Source organism: Micromesistius poutassou (genome assembly GCF_964030765.1).
Source record: "Micromesistius poutassou genome assembly, chromosome: 5".
Classification (NCBI taxonomy): domain Eukaryota; kingdom Metazoa; phylum Chordata; class Actinopteri; order Gadiformes; family Gadidae; genus Micromesistius; species Micromesistius poutassou.
In genome coordinates this window covers 19520236-19536794 of record NC_140275.1, presented here as the reverse complement: position 1 = coordinate 19536794, position 16559 = coordinate 19520236, and the positions used below count along the sequence as shown (strand labels likewise).

General features: G+C 49.3%; 1 protein-coding gene across 1 annotated transcript in view; it reads left to right on the top strand.

Moving 5' to 3' along the window:
* The first annotated feature begins 309 nt into the window (after window positions 1-309).
* pdlim2 (PDZ and LIM domain 2 (mystique)) overlaps window positions 310-16559 on the top strand; it is a 29995-nt gene continuing 13745 nt past the window's right edge. The window contains exons 1-6 of the mRNA XM_084467582.1: window positions 310-595; window positions 7083-7210; window positions 9549-9700; window positions 12702-12762; window positions 13299-13450; window positions 14340-14403. Of these exons, the coding sequence (XP_084323708.1) occupies window positions 7118-7210; window positions 9549-9700; window positions 12702-12762; window positions 13299-13450; window positions 14340-14403 (522 nt within the window). The 5' untranslated portion in view covers window positions 310-595; window positions 7083-7117. The remainder of the gene's footprint in view (window positions 596-7082; window positions 7211-9548; window positions 9701-12701; window positions 12763-13298; window positions 13451-14339; window positions 14404-16559) is intronic.

Here is a 16559-nt window from a genome sequence, read left to right as displayed (position 1 = left end):
ATAAATCAAGTTAATTTATCATTTAAAAGAAAAGGCAATTTTAATCGTAGGCTACTGTAAGCGCTTTGAGTGACCACTGGTTAGAAAAGCGCTCGTTTACCATTGTGCAATACGATGCACTGTGTGAAGAGGGCGCACTTGTATAATGCAGACTGAAACTCGACTAGCGCGTCTATAAATGACTCAATTATCACCCAGACGTCGGTCTCCTCCCCTTTGCCTCCACCCACCTCCACCTTCATGCGAGCTGCTCTCCGTCAGCCTGTATTGTGATCACAGCACGTGGCGCGGTCAGCACGTCCCCCTCTGAGGCTCCGCAGGTGGTCACAGACTCATTCCTACCCGAGCAGACCAGAGGAACCACCACCGTCCCCCACGGCGCTTCAGCACATTATCTAAAGTTGGAGATCCACAGACAGACAAACCCAGTGTTGTCGGACGAATTAGTAACGGGAGTTTTTGGATACCATCACCGGTCCGGGCAGGCGTTTGAGCGTCTACGATATTGTGTTTTGAGCTGAATTGTCGCTGCTTTGACCGGAGGCTCTGAGCGTTGTGGTACCGCAGGTGTCTGCTCGATACTGTTCCCCTCTTGGTAAGTAAGCGAATCATTTATTTTATTTCATTTATACTTTAACATACTTGGATTGACGTATCTAAATGTATATCAAATCATTGGCACCAATTTCGCCTCTTTTTTTAATCAAATGAATGTACCGATTTTCCTAAAATAAGTTTATAAACTAAAATCGCTTTTGTTTGTAAACAAAATGTATGTTTCATACACGTATGTATGAATGTATGTATGTATGTATGTATGTATGTATGCATGCATGAACCACATAACTAGTAAACAGCTATACAACTTACACAAGCTGATGTACTGAAGGATCAATGTTCAGTCGGCGGCAGCAGTCTGAACAAGGTTCCTACAGTAGCCTACATCAGTGGGTCTGTCACAGCAGTCAGTTTGAACATGGTTCCTAAAGTACATCAGTGGTTCCTACAGTACATCTGTGGGTCTGTCACAGCAGTCAGTTTGAACATGGTTCCTAAAGTACATCAGTGGCTCCTACAGTACATCAGTGGGTCTGTCACAACCACTGAACGCACTGTCTCCTGTCACCGCAGAGAAGTGCACATTCTGTGAGTGTATGGTCATATCAGAGATTTGGGTTCATCTGGCATGCAGTTTTACTTTTTAGCCATAGTCCATAAAGTGGTGTGCTCAGAGAGCTTTCTCTAAATGCAGTCGGTCATTATGGTTCAAGTTCATGCCAGTACTGCTTGAGGAATGTATTTTTCTTCAGTGTCAAGAGTCTAGACGGTTCCATTCCATCAGGTCACCTCTAAAACTTAGAAAAGACTAACAATGGCTGATATGTTTGGTGAGTGATAAGCTCTTTATAAAAGCGGGTTCAGGGGTCAAGTGTTGTTGACCTGACTCCTCCACTGGAGTCACACGGACTTGCCGTGTAGTCCTCAATGACGTTGGGATAAATAACCAAATTCCCGCTTAAGGTGCTCCGCGGTAGGTTGTTATTTGTTTACTCTCGAACAGTCCCGGTGTAACCTCACGTTGGACTACTATCCTCATGAGCGGTGTTTACGTACCTCTCCATTGTCATCACCCCCTGCTGTGTTTCACGTGCTGCTCCGCTGCATGCATCATTGTTCTCCCGACGCTGTTTCCATGAACGTGTCCCTGTGCTTCAGACCTTCCAGAAGTAAACCGCACAACCCTCACCAAAAAAAAAGTCCCGTGTCATTTGGGACAGCATGACAAAGCGTTGGCCTTTCAGAGCCCAATAGGAAACCAGCCAACATGTTTGCCTTAACTCGTTTGACAGTTGCCTTGAAGTTGAATTCTAATCCCTGTTTTGTTCCCTCTGCGTTTCCTTGTAGCTCGTTTCCCTCAGATGTATTCAGTTGAGGCTGGGGACTGGTGTCTTTTTCTCTTGAGGGATGGTTTATTGATCAGTGCAGGAAGGGGTATCAGCAGGTTTACCTAGTGTCAAGTTGTGGTCAGTATACCAACCCTTGTGTCTTGAGGAACTAGTTCTGAGGCCTTGCGGAATAACAGTGTTTTGTCTGGCATCTGACCCACTGGACACCATGTTTGCCACTAGAAAGTAAAACACAAACCGTGAGGCTGAATTGAACCGCGTCTCACGATGAACGAGGTGGGAGCTTGGATGAACATGCGTGTTAGGAGCTCGGGTGGAGTGGAGTGGAGGAGGAGCTTGAGTGGAGTGGAGGTGGAGGAACTGTCCTCCCCATCGCTCCTCTGGGGGTGTGGGCGGAGGAGGATGTGGTGGAAGGCCTGATTGCCAGGGAGCAGGGCTGGTGTGAGCCACCGTAACATGATATCCAGATGAGGATGCTGAGGGAGACAAGTGGGGCCAGTGTTCCCATGTCGTCACACACTAGCGGTCACTCCACGATGGACAGGTGCTTCCACACGGTTGCTGAGCAGCAGAGGAATTTAGATTCGGTCTATTATGTTGCCTTAACGTGTATGTTTCTGTTCTCACAATGTGGTTATGCAAGAATTTTTAAAGCAGAATTGTCTCTAAGTTTATGGCTGTTTGCAGCGTTGTGCTTTCCCCCTTTTTGAAAGGAGGGGCCACGGAACTGATGGCTCAGTCGATGCTTGTCAGGACGATTGTTCTGCCACTGCCCACGGGTTCAGGTCTTAGTCACGGCACTTCTATACCAACCAACGCCCTTTTGGCTCTGCTTCTAATTAGTAATGCATGTTTATGTTCATGCCATGTTTCTGATCACCTTGGTGATCGCGATCATATTCTACCTCTGAGTGTGAGAATGGAGAATGCAACAAATACTACTGAGGTCATGCTTGATCAAGGGGAGAGGCTCTCTAAAACATTCCTGTCTTTCTATTCAGAGGGTGTGTGTCCAGCAGGTACATACTGGACGCACACCCTCTGTGGGGAGGCTGTGCACAGAGTGCACAGCCTCCTCCAACCACCAGCGCTGTAGCAGGTTCACTTGAGGATTCATTACGCCGTGCTCCTGAAAGTATCCCGTCTGATTTGATGTAGAGAGGCCGAGAGACATCTTGAGCGTGCCACATCATGATGTAGCTCAGTCCGGAACGGAGAGAGGGATTGTCCATATTAGGCACAGTCAGCCCTCCTTGTGGCCTCCAGATGTGTCGTTAAAGACGGGGATGATAACATCCATATTCCTCCTCAAAGCGGTGGCGGCCGGGGGGGGGGGGGGAGGAGGGGAGGAGAAGGAGGAGGTGGTAGTTGGATACGTTTCTCTTTGGTTGGTAAGACGTCGGCTTTTCCTGTTTCATCTCCCGGGTGTGTTTCTCATTTCACCCAGAGGACGAGAGGATGAGTGGGAAGAAGGGGTGGGATGAGTGGGAGGAAGGGGTGGGATCAGAGATGGCTGCCATATTCCTCACTTCATTCTTTTTATTTTTCTTCTCAGTCCTTGCTAAGGAAAAGTTGAGGCTCTGCAGTATGAACAAGAGGGGCCGGGCCTCTTCGTCACGAAGCCTCTCTGCTTTGTGCGTCATCATCATAGTCCCGTGTTCAGCAGCCTCCCTGCTGGCGTCTAAATGTAGGAGACGTTCGCTTAACCAAGTGCCAACAATTAACGCATGCAAGTGGAGCCACTGTGGGACGGCCCCCCCCATGGCCCCCCACGGCCCCCCACGATACCCCACAATACCCGACCCACTGCTCCACAGTACAGCATGAGTCCGGTCCACCCACTGAAATAACACACAGGTGGGGTGTTCCTAAGAGAGGCGCAGCTCCTACTTGATTGAATGATGATGTGTTGACATTAAGACTCAAGTATCAACAGGGTGGGATGATGATGCTGATGATGATGATGTCATACTGCCCTTTTTTGTAATTGAACTTCAAGAAAAGTTCAAGAAACTTGTTTTGGCAAGTTTCAGGCAGTCAACAAAACCGATCTTTTAGGTTGAAGGTGAGTGTGTTGGAGCTGAAGGTTGTCAGTGTGTCGAAGTAAGAGCAGTTCAGATAGTGACCTAGATGTCCAAGCCATGACGTGTCTGATGATTCAGGGCCGTAGCCCTACAGGTTAGTCACTGCAGGGTGGACATGCTTTCTCTCTCTTTTGTCAGAGATGACGCTAAGCCACTGAAATAATAGCTGAAGCATTTAGTGTAAAACAAGGTTGTGTATCCTGATCCAAGTGTGACAGAGGGCAACAGTACATAACCGATACCAAATACAGTGCCTCATGAAAAGTGTGTGTGTCTACAGGATGGCATATGCCCTAGTTCTACCCTGACTACCTCATAAATATAATGAGCTGATACAATTCCCGGCACAATAATCATATCGCCATGCTTTATCATGGTGTGACACGTAGTTCCAATATGCATTCCATTGCATAGTTCAGCTCCCCTTGGTGCCCCCCCCCCCCCCCTCCTCCTGTGTATCTGACTCGTGCTGGTGTCTTCCAGTGGGATTCATTAACATTAAATTCTCATATATTATGTTGCACCTTCACCATGCTGCTCTGATACTTTCCTGATCCGCATGAAAAACGGTAATAACCCCCGCACTTTTCTCGGCTTCAGTTTATTGCTGAAAGGATTGTCACGGAAAGCTGGTGATAGTGTCTCTTGGATTTTATTGGTCCATTAAGTTGTATTACGTAACAAGACTGGTCAGAGAGTTCACAAGAGAGAACTTTGAAGCCTCAAACAGTCTACAATACCCTCATTATTTTCAGGTTGGCTGTCGGGGACGTGTCAGGTCACCGTTTACTTTCACTCGCCTGTCAAAATCACCTATCAGCTGGCAACCTCTTTACGATCCTGAGAGGAGTAGCATGAGGCCGCTAGTTAGCCGAGTGCTGTCCCACTGGGTTAAAGGGATGCTCCTGGGCTGTGGAAGGTCATCGGAGAACTCAGACGCTGGGGGCACTTGAGGCAGGATAGAGGTCGGCAGCCATTACCAGCCAATCACAGGGAGGCCAGCAGCAGCACCTGTGCTGATTGGAGCAGACTGCTAACAAGAAAGGAGGTCTTAGCCGGCTGTACTGAACACGGTATGGGAGCATGTGTTACTCAGTAGGCCAGTGTTTCGGGAGGGAAGGGGTGCTGGGTAAGGGGTGGTGGGAGGGTCTTGGTGGTGGTGGTGGTGGGCGTGGCGGGGATTGTCTGCACTTGTTTCCCCTAATGAGCTTTAAACACTTGATATTTTGATGGCACTTTACATAAACTGCTGACCGATTTTTGTTTTAGAACTTTGAGCAGTTAATAAACAGTCTGGAATAATAGCTAGAATTTTTTTTTTTAAATTTTTCTTTGTTTTGGTTAAGGTTATTGGAATGAATGGGCAGCAACAAAAAAAAACGCAAACGTGCAAAACAACGTCAGTGACGTTGGAGAATGTGTCGGCCAGGGTTTGTACCACTTGTCTTCTCTTGCCCTCGATCACTCCAAGCCTGTCACTCGGTCTGGTGTCCAAAGAGGCTCCTGTGTTGAAACACGCTCAACGTGCTGCAGGCCTGTGGCTGGGTGAACTAGATCATACACTGCAGCTCACAGATTGAAAAACAACTTGGCCAGGGCTTCCAGAAATGTTGTGGTCGCACAGTTAGTTTCAACCTTATTTAACATTTCTGTGAGCTCTTCAGCTGCCAAACCCGCTGTACACTGCGTTCTCCCTCAAAGAACATCTCAACAAAGTTCCTATTCAGGCCTGATTCCTGAATGATCCTGCCTATATGTGCAACATATGCAGGCTAGCCCGTGGGGATGCACACTGAGCAGTGTGTCTTCACATAACTCCCAATGCCCACGACAACATCTTCATTTAGCCTGGATGTTTATATTCCCTGAACATTATCATTACAAATCAAAACAGTTTAATGCATTGCTGCAGTGTTTTCCAAGAGTTTTTTGATATAAATTACGGTATTTAATAAAAGTTTGGGAACCACTGAATTAATTGACTCTAAATATGTAAACTGTGCACGATCTTCCGAGACGGGCCAGACCTCTGAATCTGATAAACAGCGCTCATAAATCCCATAATAACACAGGATGCCTGCTGCTGAAGACCTAAACGCCAGTGTGCCCACCACCATTATCACCACCAGCGTACCACTTTGCATCGTTCCCTGCAACCTCAGCCCTCATTGGTTGTTGTGATATATTGCACTTGCCGAGGCAGAATGGGGAAGAGACTATTTCCCTCTGAGGAGATCCTGGGACCTCCTCTCTAAGGCCCGCGGCTTAAGCTAAACATAGTTGGACTAATTTAAAGGGCTCCAGGAGGTCTGCTGCATCCACAGCCATGGAAATAGCCTTGAACCATGAATTACCATCGTGTGTGTGTGTGTGTGTGTGTGTGTGTGTGTGTGTGTGTGTGTGTGTGTGTGTGTGTGTGTGTGTGTGTGTGTGTGTGTGTGTGTGTGTGTGTGTGTGTGTGTGTGTGTGTGTGTGTGTGTGTGTGTGTGAGATGGTGGGATTTCGAGAAATGTGGAAAGGTATTGTCACGCCATTCTTGGAAGCTGCATTCAATTGATATGACAGAAGCGCTGCAGCACAACAGAGCCTTGACATCCCCTGTTGTGGCGGTTCTTTGTTGTGGGAACTTCTCTGGGCTGTCCGTGTCCTCTGTATTTACAGTCAAAATAACCTCCGGAGGGAAGTCAGAGCAGCGACTTGTGCTGCCAAGCATATTACTCTTAGAATAATTATAAGGGACATTACGATCATTCTCTGGCCACATTGACTGCAGTGGGGCATGCTGTGTGCCGCGGGAACGCAACTTCTCGCTCTCCTCTTTCGGACCAGAGATGGCATTTGCTTCCAATGTAGCGCTGGCTCGGCGTGCGCTTAGTATCAGTCACGTGTCTCTGGTTAGAGTCCTCCCATCCTTGCCTTTTGATGTGGTCACACAACCCCTCACGGGGAGGCCTGCAGCTCAGGACGCGTTGAGCCTGTGATGGACGGCGTGTGCCTCTGTGCACCTGACACACTGACACACACGCACGGCCCCCCTCGCTCACACACTGTAATGATACTCATTCCTCCGTCTACTTTCCCCCCCCTGCAGGATTTAGACGGAGCGCGTGCGGACCCTCCAGGCGGATGGCACTGACGGTCAGCCTGACGGGACCTTCTCCGTGGGGTTTCAGGATCTACGGGGGCAGGGACTTTAAGAAGGCCATCACAGTATCCAAGGTACAAGCACCCCCCCCCCCCCCCCTCCCCCCCACCCCCCCCCAACAGACGAACTCCTCCCACATCGCCACCTCTGCATCCTCTTGTTTCTCCGGGGTTAAGCTCCCAGGCTGTAACGAGTGGACGACTTACCCTTACCCCCCCCCAGCCCCCCTGGAGGTCTGCTCTCGGCCTTTTGTTTTTATCAGGCGCTGCTCCGCAACCGTTTCCTTAACGCCCGAGGTAGTCGGGGTGGAATGGAAGGGAAATACATAAGGAGGAAACTTGTGATTACAGTGTGTGTGTGTGTTTGTTTTTCCTCCTGTATTGTTTGTGTGCGTGTGTGTCTACACGCACACACACACTGGTTTGTTTTAGTTTTTCCTCTGCGCGGCATGTGCCAGTGTGCATGTTTGTACACGTGCGTCCGTGCGTGTTTTAAGCGCGCTGTTGCATGCTTATTAACCGTTATGGGAAGGGAACAGGGAGCTGGAGGAGAGGAAATGTCGCCAGGAAGCCTTGGATGCCAGGGAATGTGACCTGCCCACTGCCCATCCTGGCCCTCCTTCACCCGTTCAGCCCGGGCTTTCCCTCCGTTTGACTCGCTAATGTCAAAACATGGGCCGGGTACCAATGCCGCACATCGAACGACCTTCTGACCCCGTTCACCTCAAAGACATTACTGGTGCCCCCGCAACCCCCCCCCTCCCTCCCCCCTCCCCCCTCTCCCCTCTCCCCACTCGACCGCTGATGTTAAAGACACCGTTCATCACCGGGATAAAAGACCCAGATCTAGTTTCCTTGAGGTGAGTTAACAGAAGGAGCCTGGTTTCAAACCACCCAGGGCTTCGAGGTCCGCTTCAGAAGCGGTTCAAACTGAGGTGTAGGGCTTGTAAATGGGGGCAGTTTGTAACTCTCCGTTGGAGATGCGGTATGAGTCTCCACCCCCCCCCCTCTCCCCCCCCTCTCCCCCCGTCGCCCCCATCGGCCCGGGGCCAGCTGAAGAGGTCGGCCCTTGGCACAGAGACGCCTCTCCCAGCCCACTGTAGTTCCTCGTGGACCTCGGGCGACTGGCCCCCCCTCGGTGGCCGGTGGCAGTGGGGCGTACAGGCGCTGGAGCAGAAAGTAGAACCATTAAAAGAAACGACCAGTCCTTTAGCCGCTGTGAAGCCGGGCGTCACCTGATTGGCAAAGGAACGCATTATTGTCCGTCCCCACAGCAACGATTAATTGCCCTCAAGCGGGCCCACAGACACCAGGACATCTGCCCCTGGGCTCTGGGGAATCACAAGCGTTCCGGGGACCGTCCTTCTCTGCTTTCCCCCTTTTGGCAAGGCTGTCTTTTTTTTTTTTTTTTTAATTATCGCTTTTGTCTTTTGCACAATTAAAAGCAGACTGTAGATGGAGGAATGCAGAGCAGGGTTGTTATTGGTGAATGCCTGTTTATGTTCTGATGGAATGTCCGAGAGACTGCACTCTGACTCCGTTTCGACGCCGTGTGTTTACGGCTGCAGGACAGGCTGGGCTGACATTCTCAGGTCTGTTTTGATGAATTTCCTCTAGTGCAGGCGGCGACTTTGACACGTGATGCGCAGGGGGAGAGGTCAAAGCGGGGGGGGGGAGGGGGGGGGGCGGCGGCGGCGAGGTGCTGTCTCACTAATGGCCTCTCTCCTAGGGGGTCCTGAGCTCCGCCGTCGACAGGAGCTCCCAGGGTCCTCAGGCGTTCGCTGAGCGTGGCGGCAGCGGCGTCTGCCTCAACTCACCTTTACAGTCGGGGCATTTAGCAGACGTTTATCCAAAGCAACTTACATCACTTACAAGTACATTTGTCAGAAGAAGGAGAAACAATGTATTGCCTTCGGTACAGTAAAGATATTCATAGAACCAAGTGCCAAGCACTACCAATTGCTAGGATAACCCATTCCCCGTATACAACAAAGATAGCTAGGATCAGATGCTACCCAATGCTAAGTACTATTTTTAAGTGCAAGGACGTACAACATACAATAAGTGCCTTGAGTCTTGAGTCTTTTGCAGAAGATGGTGAGCGACTCTAGTCGCTTTGATGACCGACCTTAACTCTCTTAACTACTGGGGATTATACAATTATAACAAATTATACCTCTCTTTATTAAGTATAGAGGAATTAAGAGCAAGTTCACCACCTTCGATTCGTCACCTAGCCTTCTGGTCCTCCCTCATTAGCAGCACCTTAACGCCCCTGAGGGAAGCATGCTGAGCAGTGGCGTCGAGACATCTCTGCTGTCTGAGCCCGAAGGCGCTACGTGAGCCGGCGCCTCGCGGCGCTAGCTGCTGCTGCTAGCCGGGGCTCAATCCTCTCTGCTCTCCCCTCCGGCAGGTCAACGGGGGCAGCAAGGCGGAGCAGGCGGCCCTGCAGCCCGGTGACATCATCCTGGAGATCAACGGGCAGAACACGGCGGACATGCTGAACGTGGAGGCCCAGAACAAGATCAAGAACTCCAAGACCCAGCTGCAGCTGGTGGTGGAGAGGTGTGTGGGGGTGGGGGTGTGTAGGGGTGGTGGTGTGTATGTTTCCTGCATGTGGAAATGCAGACCCTGACTAAAGATGACAAGTCGTTGTTTGTGTTGACTTTGATGCGTTAGGTTGCCTTTAAGCATTTTCCAGATAGGGCAGACCAAGGATTAACATAATACTGTTTCTACTCAGAGGGCTGGATTATATAGGGGTTATAAGGGTGTTCAACCTTTTTCAAGCCTTTTGCCATTCGCAGAGTTCGTTAATTTGGTTTCAGATAATTAGTTCAGATAATTAAGTTAAGTAATAATTAAGATAAGTAATCAGATAATTCACCTGGATCCTGTAGATCTGCAACCATCAAAGATCAGAGACTCCTGATCAATATCTAACCCTAATTGGCTGATAAACTAATCTGCCCGTCTTGGCTGCCCTACAGAGCTATTTAGGAGTCTTCCTGATACTGTTGTTTGTTGGAATTTATCGACTCAAGTCAATCATTGACTAATGCTGTAATGATGTGTACTTCGAATTCATCGTCATCATGTATAATTGTTACTTTCTTGAAACGTTTTGCTTGCTAATCAGCACACTTACTTCAAAACTCAGTTTTCTGTGGATTCCTTGGGACCAGAGTACCATTGTTTTTTTTCAAAACAACGACAAAGACCTCGACTTGCACATTGCTGTTTCACATACAGCGCATGTGCAGATTCCTATAAACAATGGAGACTACCAATGATAAATTACATTTAGTACCTGCGTTACTTCCATCAGCACACCGCCATGATGTTTTTGCCATTCGAGGGGAAACCCATCAACGCAGGCTCCCTATGACCTGTGGCGTTTGACGACCTGTGTACCGCTGCCTACTGTGCAGGCTTTAAAATGGCTTGTGCGTTCTCTTGTGGATGGAGATATTGGTTTTACGACACCGTCGGTGTGGACAGGAATTCGCCGGGGGAAAACACGAGGTCTAGACCTTGTTTTGATCTCGGGAGTTTCTGTTGCTCTAAAGACCTTCCCTGCAAATTGAGGCCTTTCTTGGCTGGCACTTTGATTAAAGGCTCTCCTCTCATTCAGTCTCCCACCAGCCCTCCTTGGACGGCCCGTGTCCGTGTGAGTGGATATTTTCCTGCTGACCTCATGTCTCTCTCCTCCCTGCCAGAGACAGCATGGCACGTCCCCAGCCGGGCCCCCACAATGGCACTCTGTAGCTCTGCCCCATCACCCCCTCCCTCCCTCCCTCCCTCCCCTCCCGATCCGTGCCCCCGCGTGTTGACGGCGGGCTCCTCCAGTGACACCAGTCATCAAGTGTAATCACACCGTCCAACCGTCCCAAGTACAATGGCACCCTGGGATGCTCCTGTGGAAAATGGATTTTCAGCAGATTCTTTCCAGTCCTGCGCTCCGCCGACGAGGCAGGCTTCAGCCCATCCCTGCGACACGCTCGCTCTGACGTGCTGTCTCTTTTCAAAATGAGCTGGCAAGGAGTTCACGTGTTGCTACATCAAATACTGCTTTCAGCCACGCTCATGCAAACCTGCAATTAGCCTGTTCAAAGGCATGAAGAAAACAAAGCCACCGGCGGCGTGTCGTCCATGCTCCCCGCTTTGTCGAGTGCCTTGGTCTGAGGCCACTTCTTTGAGCGCCATTGTTTGTCGAGCTCTTTTGTATGATGTCATGTGCCATGACCAAGCCGCTGCCCTCCCTCTCTGATCTGTGGCGCTCTGCTGAAGAGATGACTCTGAGCCACTGGGCCCAGCGACACCACAGTGGCCTCTTGTACAGCCCGGTTTCCTGTTGAATACTGCAGTGTTCTTCTCTCTCGGCCGTCGCACATTCCCCCAACCAAAAAAAACGAAAATATGAATGATCAACGTTTTCATGATCGTTTCTTTTGGTGTGCCAGATGTTCGATTTCTTGGCAAATTAGACATTATCTCGCTCTTGTAGCTAAACGTTTTGAGGTATTTGACATTTCCACACATTTTCCACTTGTCAGACGTGTTAGTCAACCCTTTGATTGATGTTCCTTCCCTCGGGAAAGCGAGGCCAATATTTCAAATGTCTGGGTTTTCTAAATAAGTGTGTTTAACCTTGAGCCAATTCCTCCATCCGTCAGGGGTAGAGCAGTCCCATAGGCGCGGGGTCAGGGTTCACGCAGACTAGCTTTAATGGATCCTCAGATTGCAGCGTTCTCCTGTAGTCTCGTTCTAAAGTGTAATCACTGTTTCGGGGATGACCATTTTCCACCTGGCCGACTCTGAGCACTCCTGTGTTTGAGTTGAGCGCCAGTCCAATGAATCACACCCCCGCGTGAAGAAAAGACTCCGTTCTCCTGCCGGAGCGCTCGGTGGAACGGGTGGAGGTGCCGTTCCAGGCCACTGACCGCAGGATTCCGTGCTCCGCCTGTCCTCTCCACAGCTCCGGGCCCCGTCGAGGGCCAGCTCCGCGCCCCTCAGCGCAGGGTAGAGGGGGGGGGGGGGGGTACTGTTTATTTAGATTGGCTCGATCACTCGATGCAATATTTTCCCCCCTCAGAGTTTGCAAATGGACTTGACTTGATAGATGTTTTTCGTTAGGGACCGCTCAATAAGCTGGCGGCTAGATGGAGGCTAATTGGTGGTGGGGGGGGGGAGTATCTTTTAGAAGCGGGCTGCGGAGGGAAAGAAGACACTTCTTTATTTCTGTTGAGAAACCAACTTTTAGAAAAGACCGGTGGATCTTCTGACTGCCCTGCATGGATCTACACCTTGAGCTACTGCATATGGAACTGTACGCTCCTATTGGTGTTATAGTTGAAGGAAATGAATGAGTACAGACTGGGTCATTTTTGATGATTAATGTCCAAATGAATAGCACACCTAACACATGGTGGTGTAGTCACAGGTCATCAGGGTTCAGAATACAATTGCATTTTTCATAAACCCAAGACTAATTTATGACGGGCCGTTTGATTTGGTATCCGTGGCAACTGAAAACTGAAAAACACCATATGTCTTGCCTGTTTAGACCCGTTCCCGAACAGACCAATGGCGTCCCTGGCTCAGAAGAGCTCACCAGCCCCTTCCAGGTCAGTACGGCACCACGGTGGTCATACACTCCGGGGGGGGGGGGCTTTTAGATTTACACAGACATTCCTCTTCACCTAGCGTAACATTGTTTTTGACTCTGAACTGTAAAACGCTGAGCTTGTCCATCCACAGTCAGCATCATGTTATGAGATACCCTTTTCATCAGGCTGTGGGGGAAGTCTTTGATGGTGACCATATTTGTGTGTCAGCTCGGGTCTGCAACAGTTTAAGGGGGAAGAGAAGAGTATGAATAAAAGTAAATCAGTGATAAAATCAGTGGTGGTCCTTGCAGTGGGTCTACAAAGTTGAGAATTAAATGTTGAGACGTAAACATGTATGACGTATAACTGCAGTCAGATGTAAACATGTATGATGTATAACTGCAGTGAGATGTAAACATGTATGACTTATAACTGTAGTTGCATGTAAACCAGTATGTCGTACAACTGCAGTGAGATGTTCGACTGTGTTTTCTTTTCCTTCCTTTATCCCAGTCACATTATGTAATGACATTCTTTTGATTTTTTTTTTCTAGACTAAGGAGGCATTTCTGGTGAGCCGCGATGAGAACCAGAACTACAGGGACTACAGCATCTCCAGCCCCGCCTCCCTGTCTCCTGGTCCCTACTCGCCCTGCTCCCCCGAGCCTCCCGCCAGCCCCGACGCCAAGCGGACCAGCGCCAAGAGGTACCCAAACGCACCGTATGTGCTCGGCAGACGTTACCGGGGTCTTGTTTGGTTTTACCAGCAGGCGGTTGAGAGAGCATGTTTGTTTTCTATGAGTAAACATACCAATATTAAGAAGCAGGTTTATTGTCAATATCTTGGATGGACACAGGACCTCTGACATAGGTCCTAGTACAAACATGTAGTGGTAAATGGACAGCCAGCTCATCGGGAGCAGTCGTGGTTAGGCGTCTTGCTCAGGGACACCTCGACACTCAGCAAGGAGGAGCCGAGGATCGAACTAGCAACCTTCTGGACTTCTCAGTTTAAACTGAGAAGCTGCATGCCCATGACCCCTCCATGGCACACATTAGACCCCCTGATGTAGTCAACCCTGCAGCCTAACGGACTGCGCAGTGTCTCTGGACCAGCGGAGGGCATCTTCAAGTCGTAGCGTCGTACTCCGTGCGTCGCTGCAAGTTGTTCTGGGAGGGCCGACTGCTGACAGTTTGTTTGTTCAGGACAAAAGCGTCGCAGTAATTGCTCCCAGGACTCACAACACGTCCCCAGTGAATAGGTACAAGAGTAACCACCACAGTGCGGTGCCATGGGGATTGTGCAGTCGCAACAAAGGATGTGCAAAGGGTATCGCATTCCACCCATTTCATTCAAAACTCACAAAAGGCCAGAATGTGGAACGTTCAACATGCTTCTCTCCCTCTCCCTCTGTGCCGGTCTGAACTTCTCTTAAACTACTTGTGAAGGGATTCACAGTTCAATCTGCAAACTTAAAATGTAATGAAAAGGTCCAAACTGAAGGGGATGGGGTTTTCAGTCATACATGTTTCAGAAATATTGATTATCTGATATTGTATGATATTGATTTTCTGATTTGTCTTTCCTTGGCTAGCATACATCTGCGCCCATGGTCTCCGGAGGAGAGGAGTCAAGTATTTGCCAGACCGCTCTCACAGGTCAGTCCTCATTGTTTTAGATGGTAGTGGGCTATTCATCAAAGGTCGCCACGCCCTCCCTTCATTGCTATTGTACCCTTTTATATCTGATGACGACAATTCTAAAATGTTCTTCAGAATGTCTTCAGGTAATGTAAACACTCATGTTGTTGCATACATGCATACAAGAAACATGACCAATCCTATTGGTTCTTTGAAGAGCAACACATGCACACACTAATTATTTTATCAGAGGAACTGGTAAGAAAGTTTGATATGTAACTGGATAACCAACACAATTGTATCGGTAAAAGTAATATTGCTTTATAGTATCATTACTTTATAGTATCATGACTTTATATAACGGCAAGCAGTAAAGTATCTCGATGTCCTTTAGATAATGAAGTGGCTGTCGGACTAAGTCAGACGTAAGGCCCACACCTCCACAAGAAAGGCCGGACGCAGACAGCCTTTCACTCCCAATCACAGGAAATATACATGCAGAAAGGTCATAAGAGAAATTTACATTAGGTCAGGAGGAATCCGTCCCTACGAGGGCGGCTGCTGCACTTCTCCTTACAAGGGAGAAGAATGAAGGGCTTCCGTCAAAACAATAGCCCTAACCTCTGTGCACCCGGCGGGAAGAGTGTGACCCGTGAGTGGTGAAATATAGCCTGGTCGGGGGGCTAGCGGCCGAGCGCCGCTAGATCTCGTTCTGCTTATTTACTGTTCTAACAACACAGGGCGGGGGGGGGGAGCTGTCTGGAAGGACTTCAGAAAGTCAGAAGGAAAAATGTTGTGGGAAAGTTTGCGGGGAGATATTCCAGCTATGCCTCAGCCCTGGGTCCCGAGTCGTGGCCCCGCCAAGCAGAGTACATGGGATATGGAGGCAGGAAAAAACATACAGGGCCTTTTTAAAGGGCTGCAGGAATTCCAATCATTCACTATTTTTATGACCTGGGTGGACATTGCCTCTGGTTGGAAAAATAGGCTCCTTATTGGAGCGGTTCCAACTGTAAACCAGCAGAGCCTCTAGGAGGGGCTCATGTGCAGACTGCACGGGCATTGGTTTAGGGTTTGGAGTCAGTTTTGTGTTTTTTGAAATACGATTTTAATATTCACCACTGCTAGTACCAATAGGACTTGTACATCAGAATGCATCATGGGAGCTTTTGTTGGTGATGCTCAAGAGGACTCGAGAGTTGTAGGAATGCAAAATCCTAAATCCACGTAAACATACGTTATCCTAGGCCAAAATGTTGTTGTTTTGTCTCGCATGAGACAACTGCGACACTTTAAAACACAACAATGTCTCCCCATAATGACAATCATGATTAATTACTAAATGGCGACCCAAACACCCGTACTAACATCAACATTCTCATGCTCCTACCTCCGAAATGGAGGCGGTGGTAGCGGTGTGATGTCACGATGAACCGGACCGGACCCTGAGGGGGACCGTTTGACGGAGCGGAGCCCTTCCTTTCTCTGGTGCATAATCAGCGTATAAACAGTGGTTATGTGTTTTCCTTTTCAAGATCTAAACGTTTCTTTACGTTTGTTTATTTGGATAGACTTGGCATACTGTCCCTAGTGCCGAGAGCTTCTTCCTGGTTTCACAATTGATTTTCGCAACAATTTAATTCAATTTCGGCCGTTCAGTTCTTATTAAATTTTTTCATGTTGGTTAGGCTGAGCATAAATTATCCTTATTTTCCTATTTTATGGCCCGATTAATGTATGTCATTATGTTTATTAAAACTCTCCCGTGCCAGCAGCCTTTTTCAGGGCCACAAACCGTCCACTGGGGGTCTTTCAACGCCCATAACCATTTCACATGGTTTATATAAACGCAGCGGGGGTCCCCTCCCAGGACGCCGGTCAGGACAGGAGGGGCGACCGGGACGATGGAGTGCAGGCACGCATCGGGGGCCCCTGCCTGGCTGTGGGGTGATGCAGTAGGTCGTTACTGAGCTGCTTTGAAGTCCGTCCGGGTCCAACGCGACACCCCAGGACTGGATGAGGGACGGGGTCTTGACCCTGACCCAGCTCTTTCTCTCTGGGTCTCTCTGGTCCCCCCCCCAGCCGTGTGGCTGGGGGGGGGGTGGCACACCATGGTATTTGGGTTGTTTGTGGAAGCGGGGAGGCCAGAGGTCATCCGGTCCTGGGCTCATCTC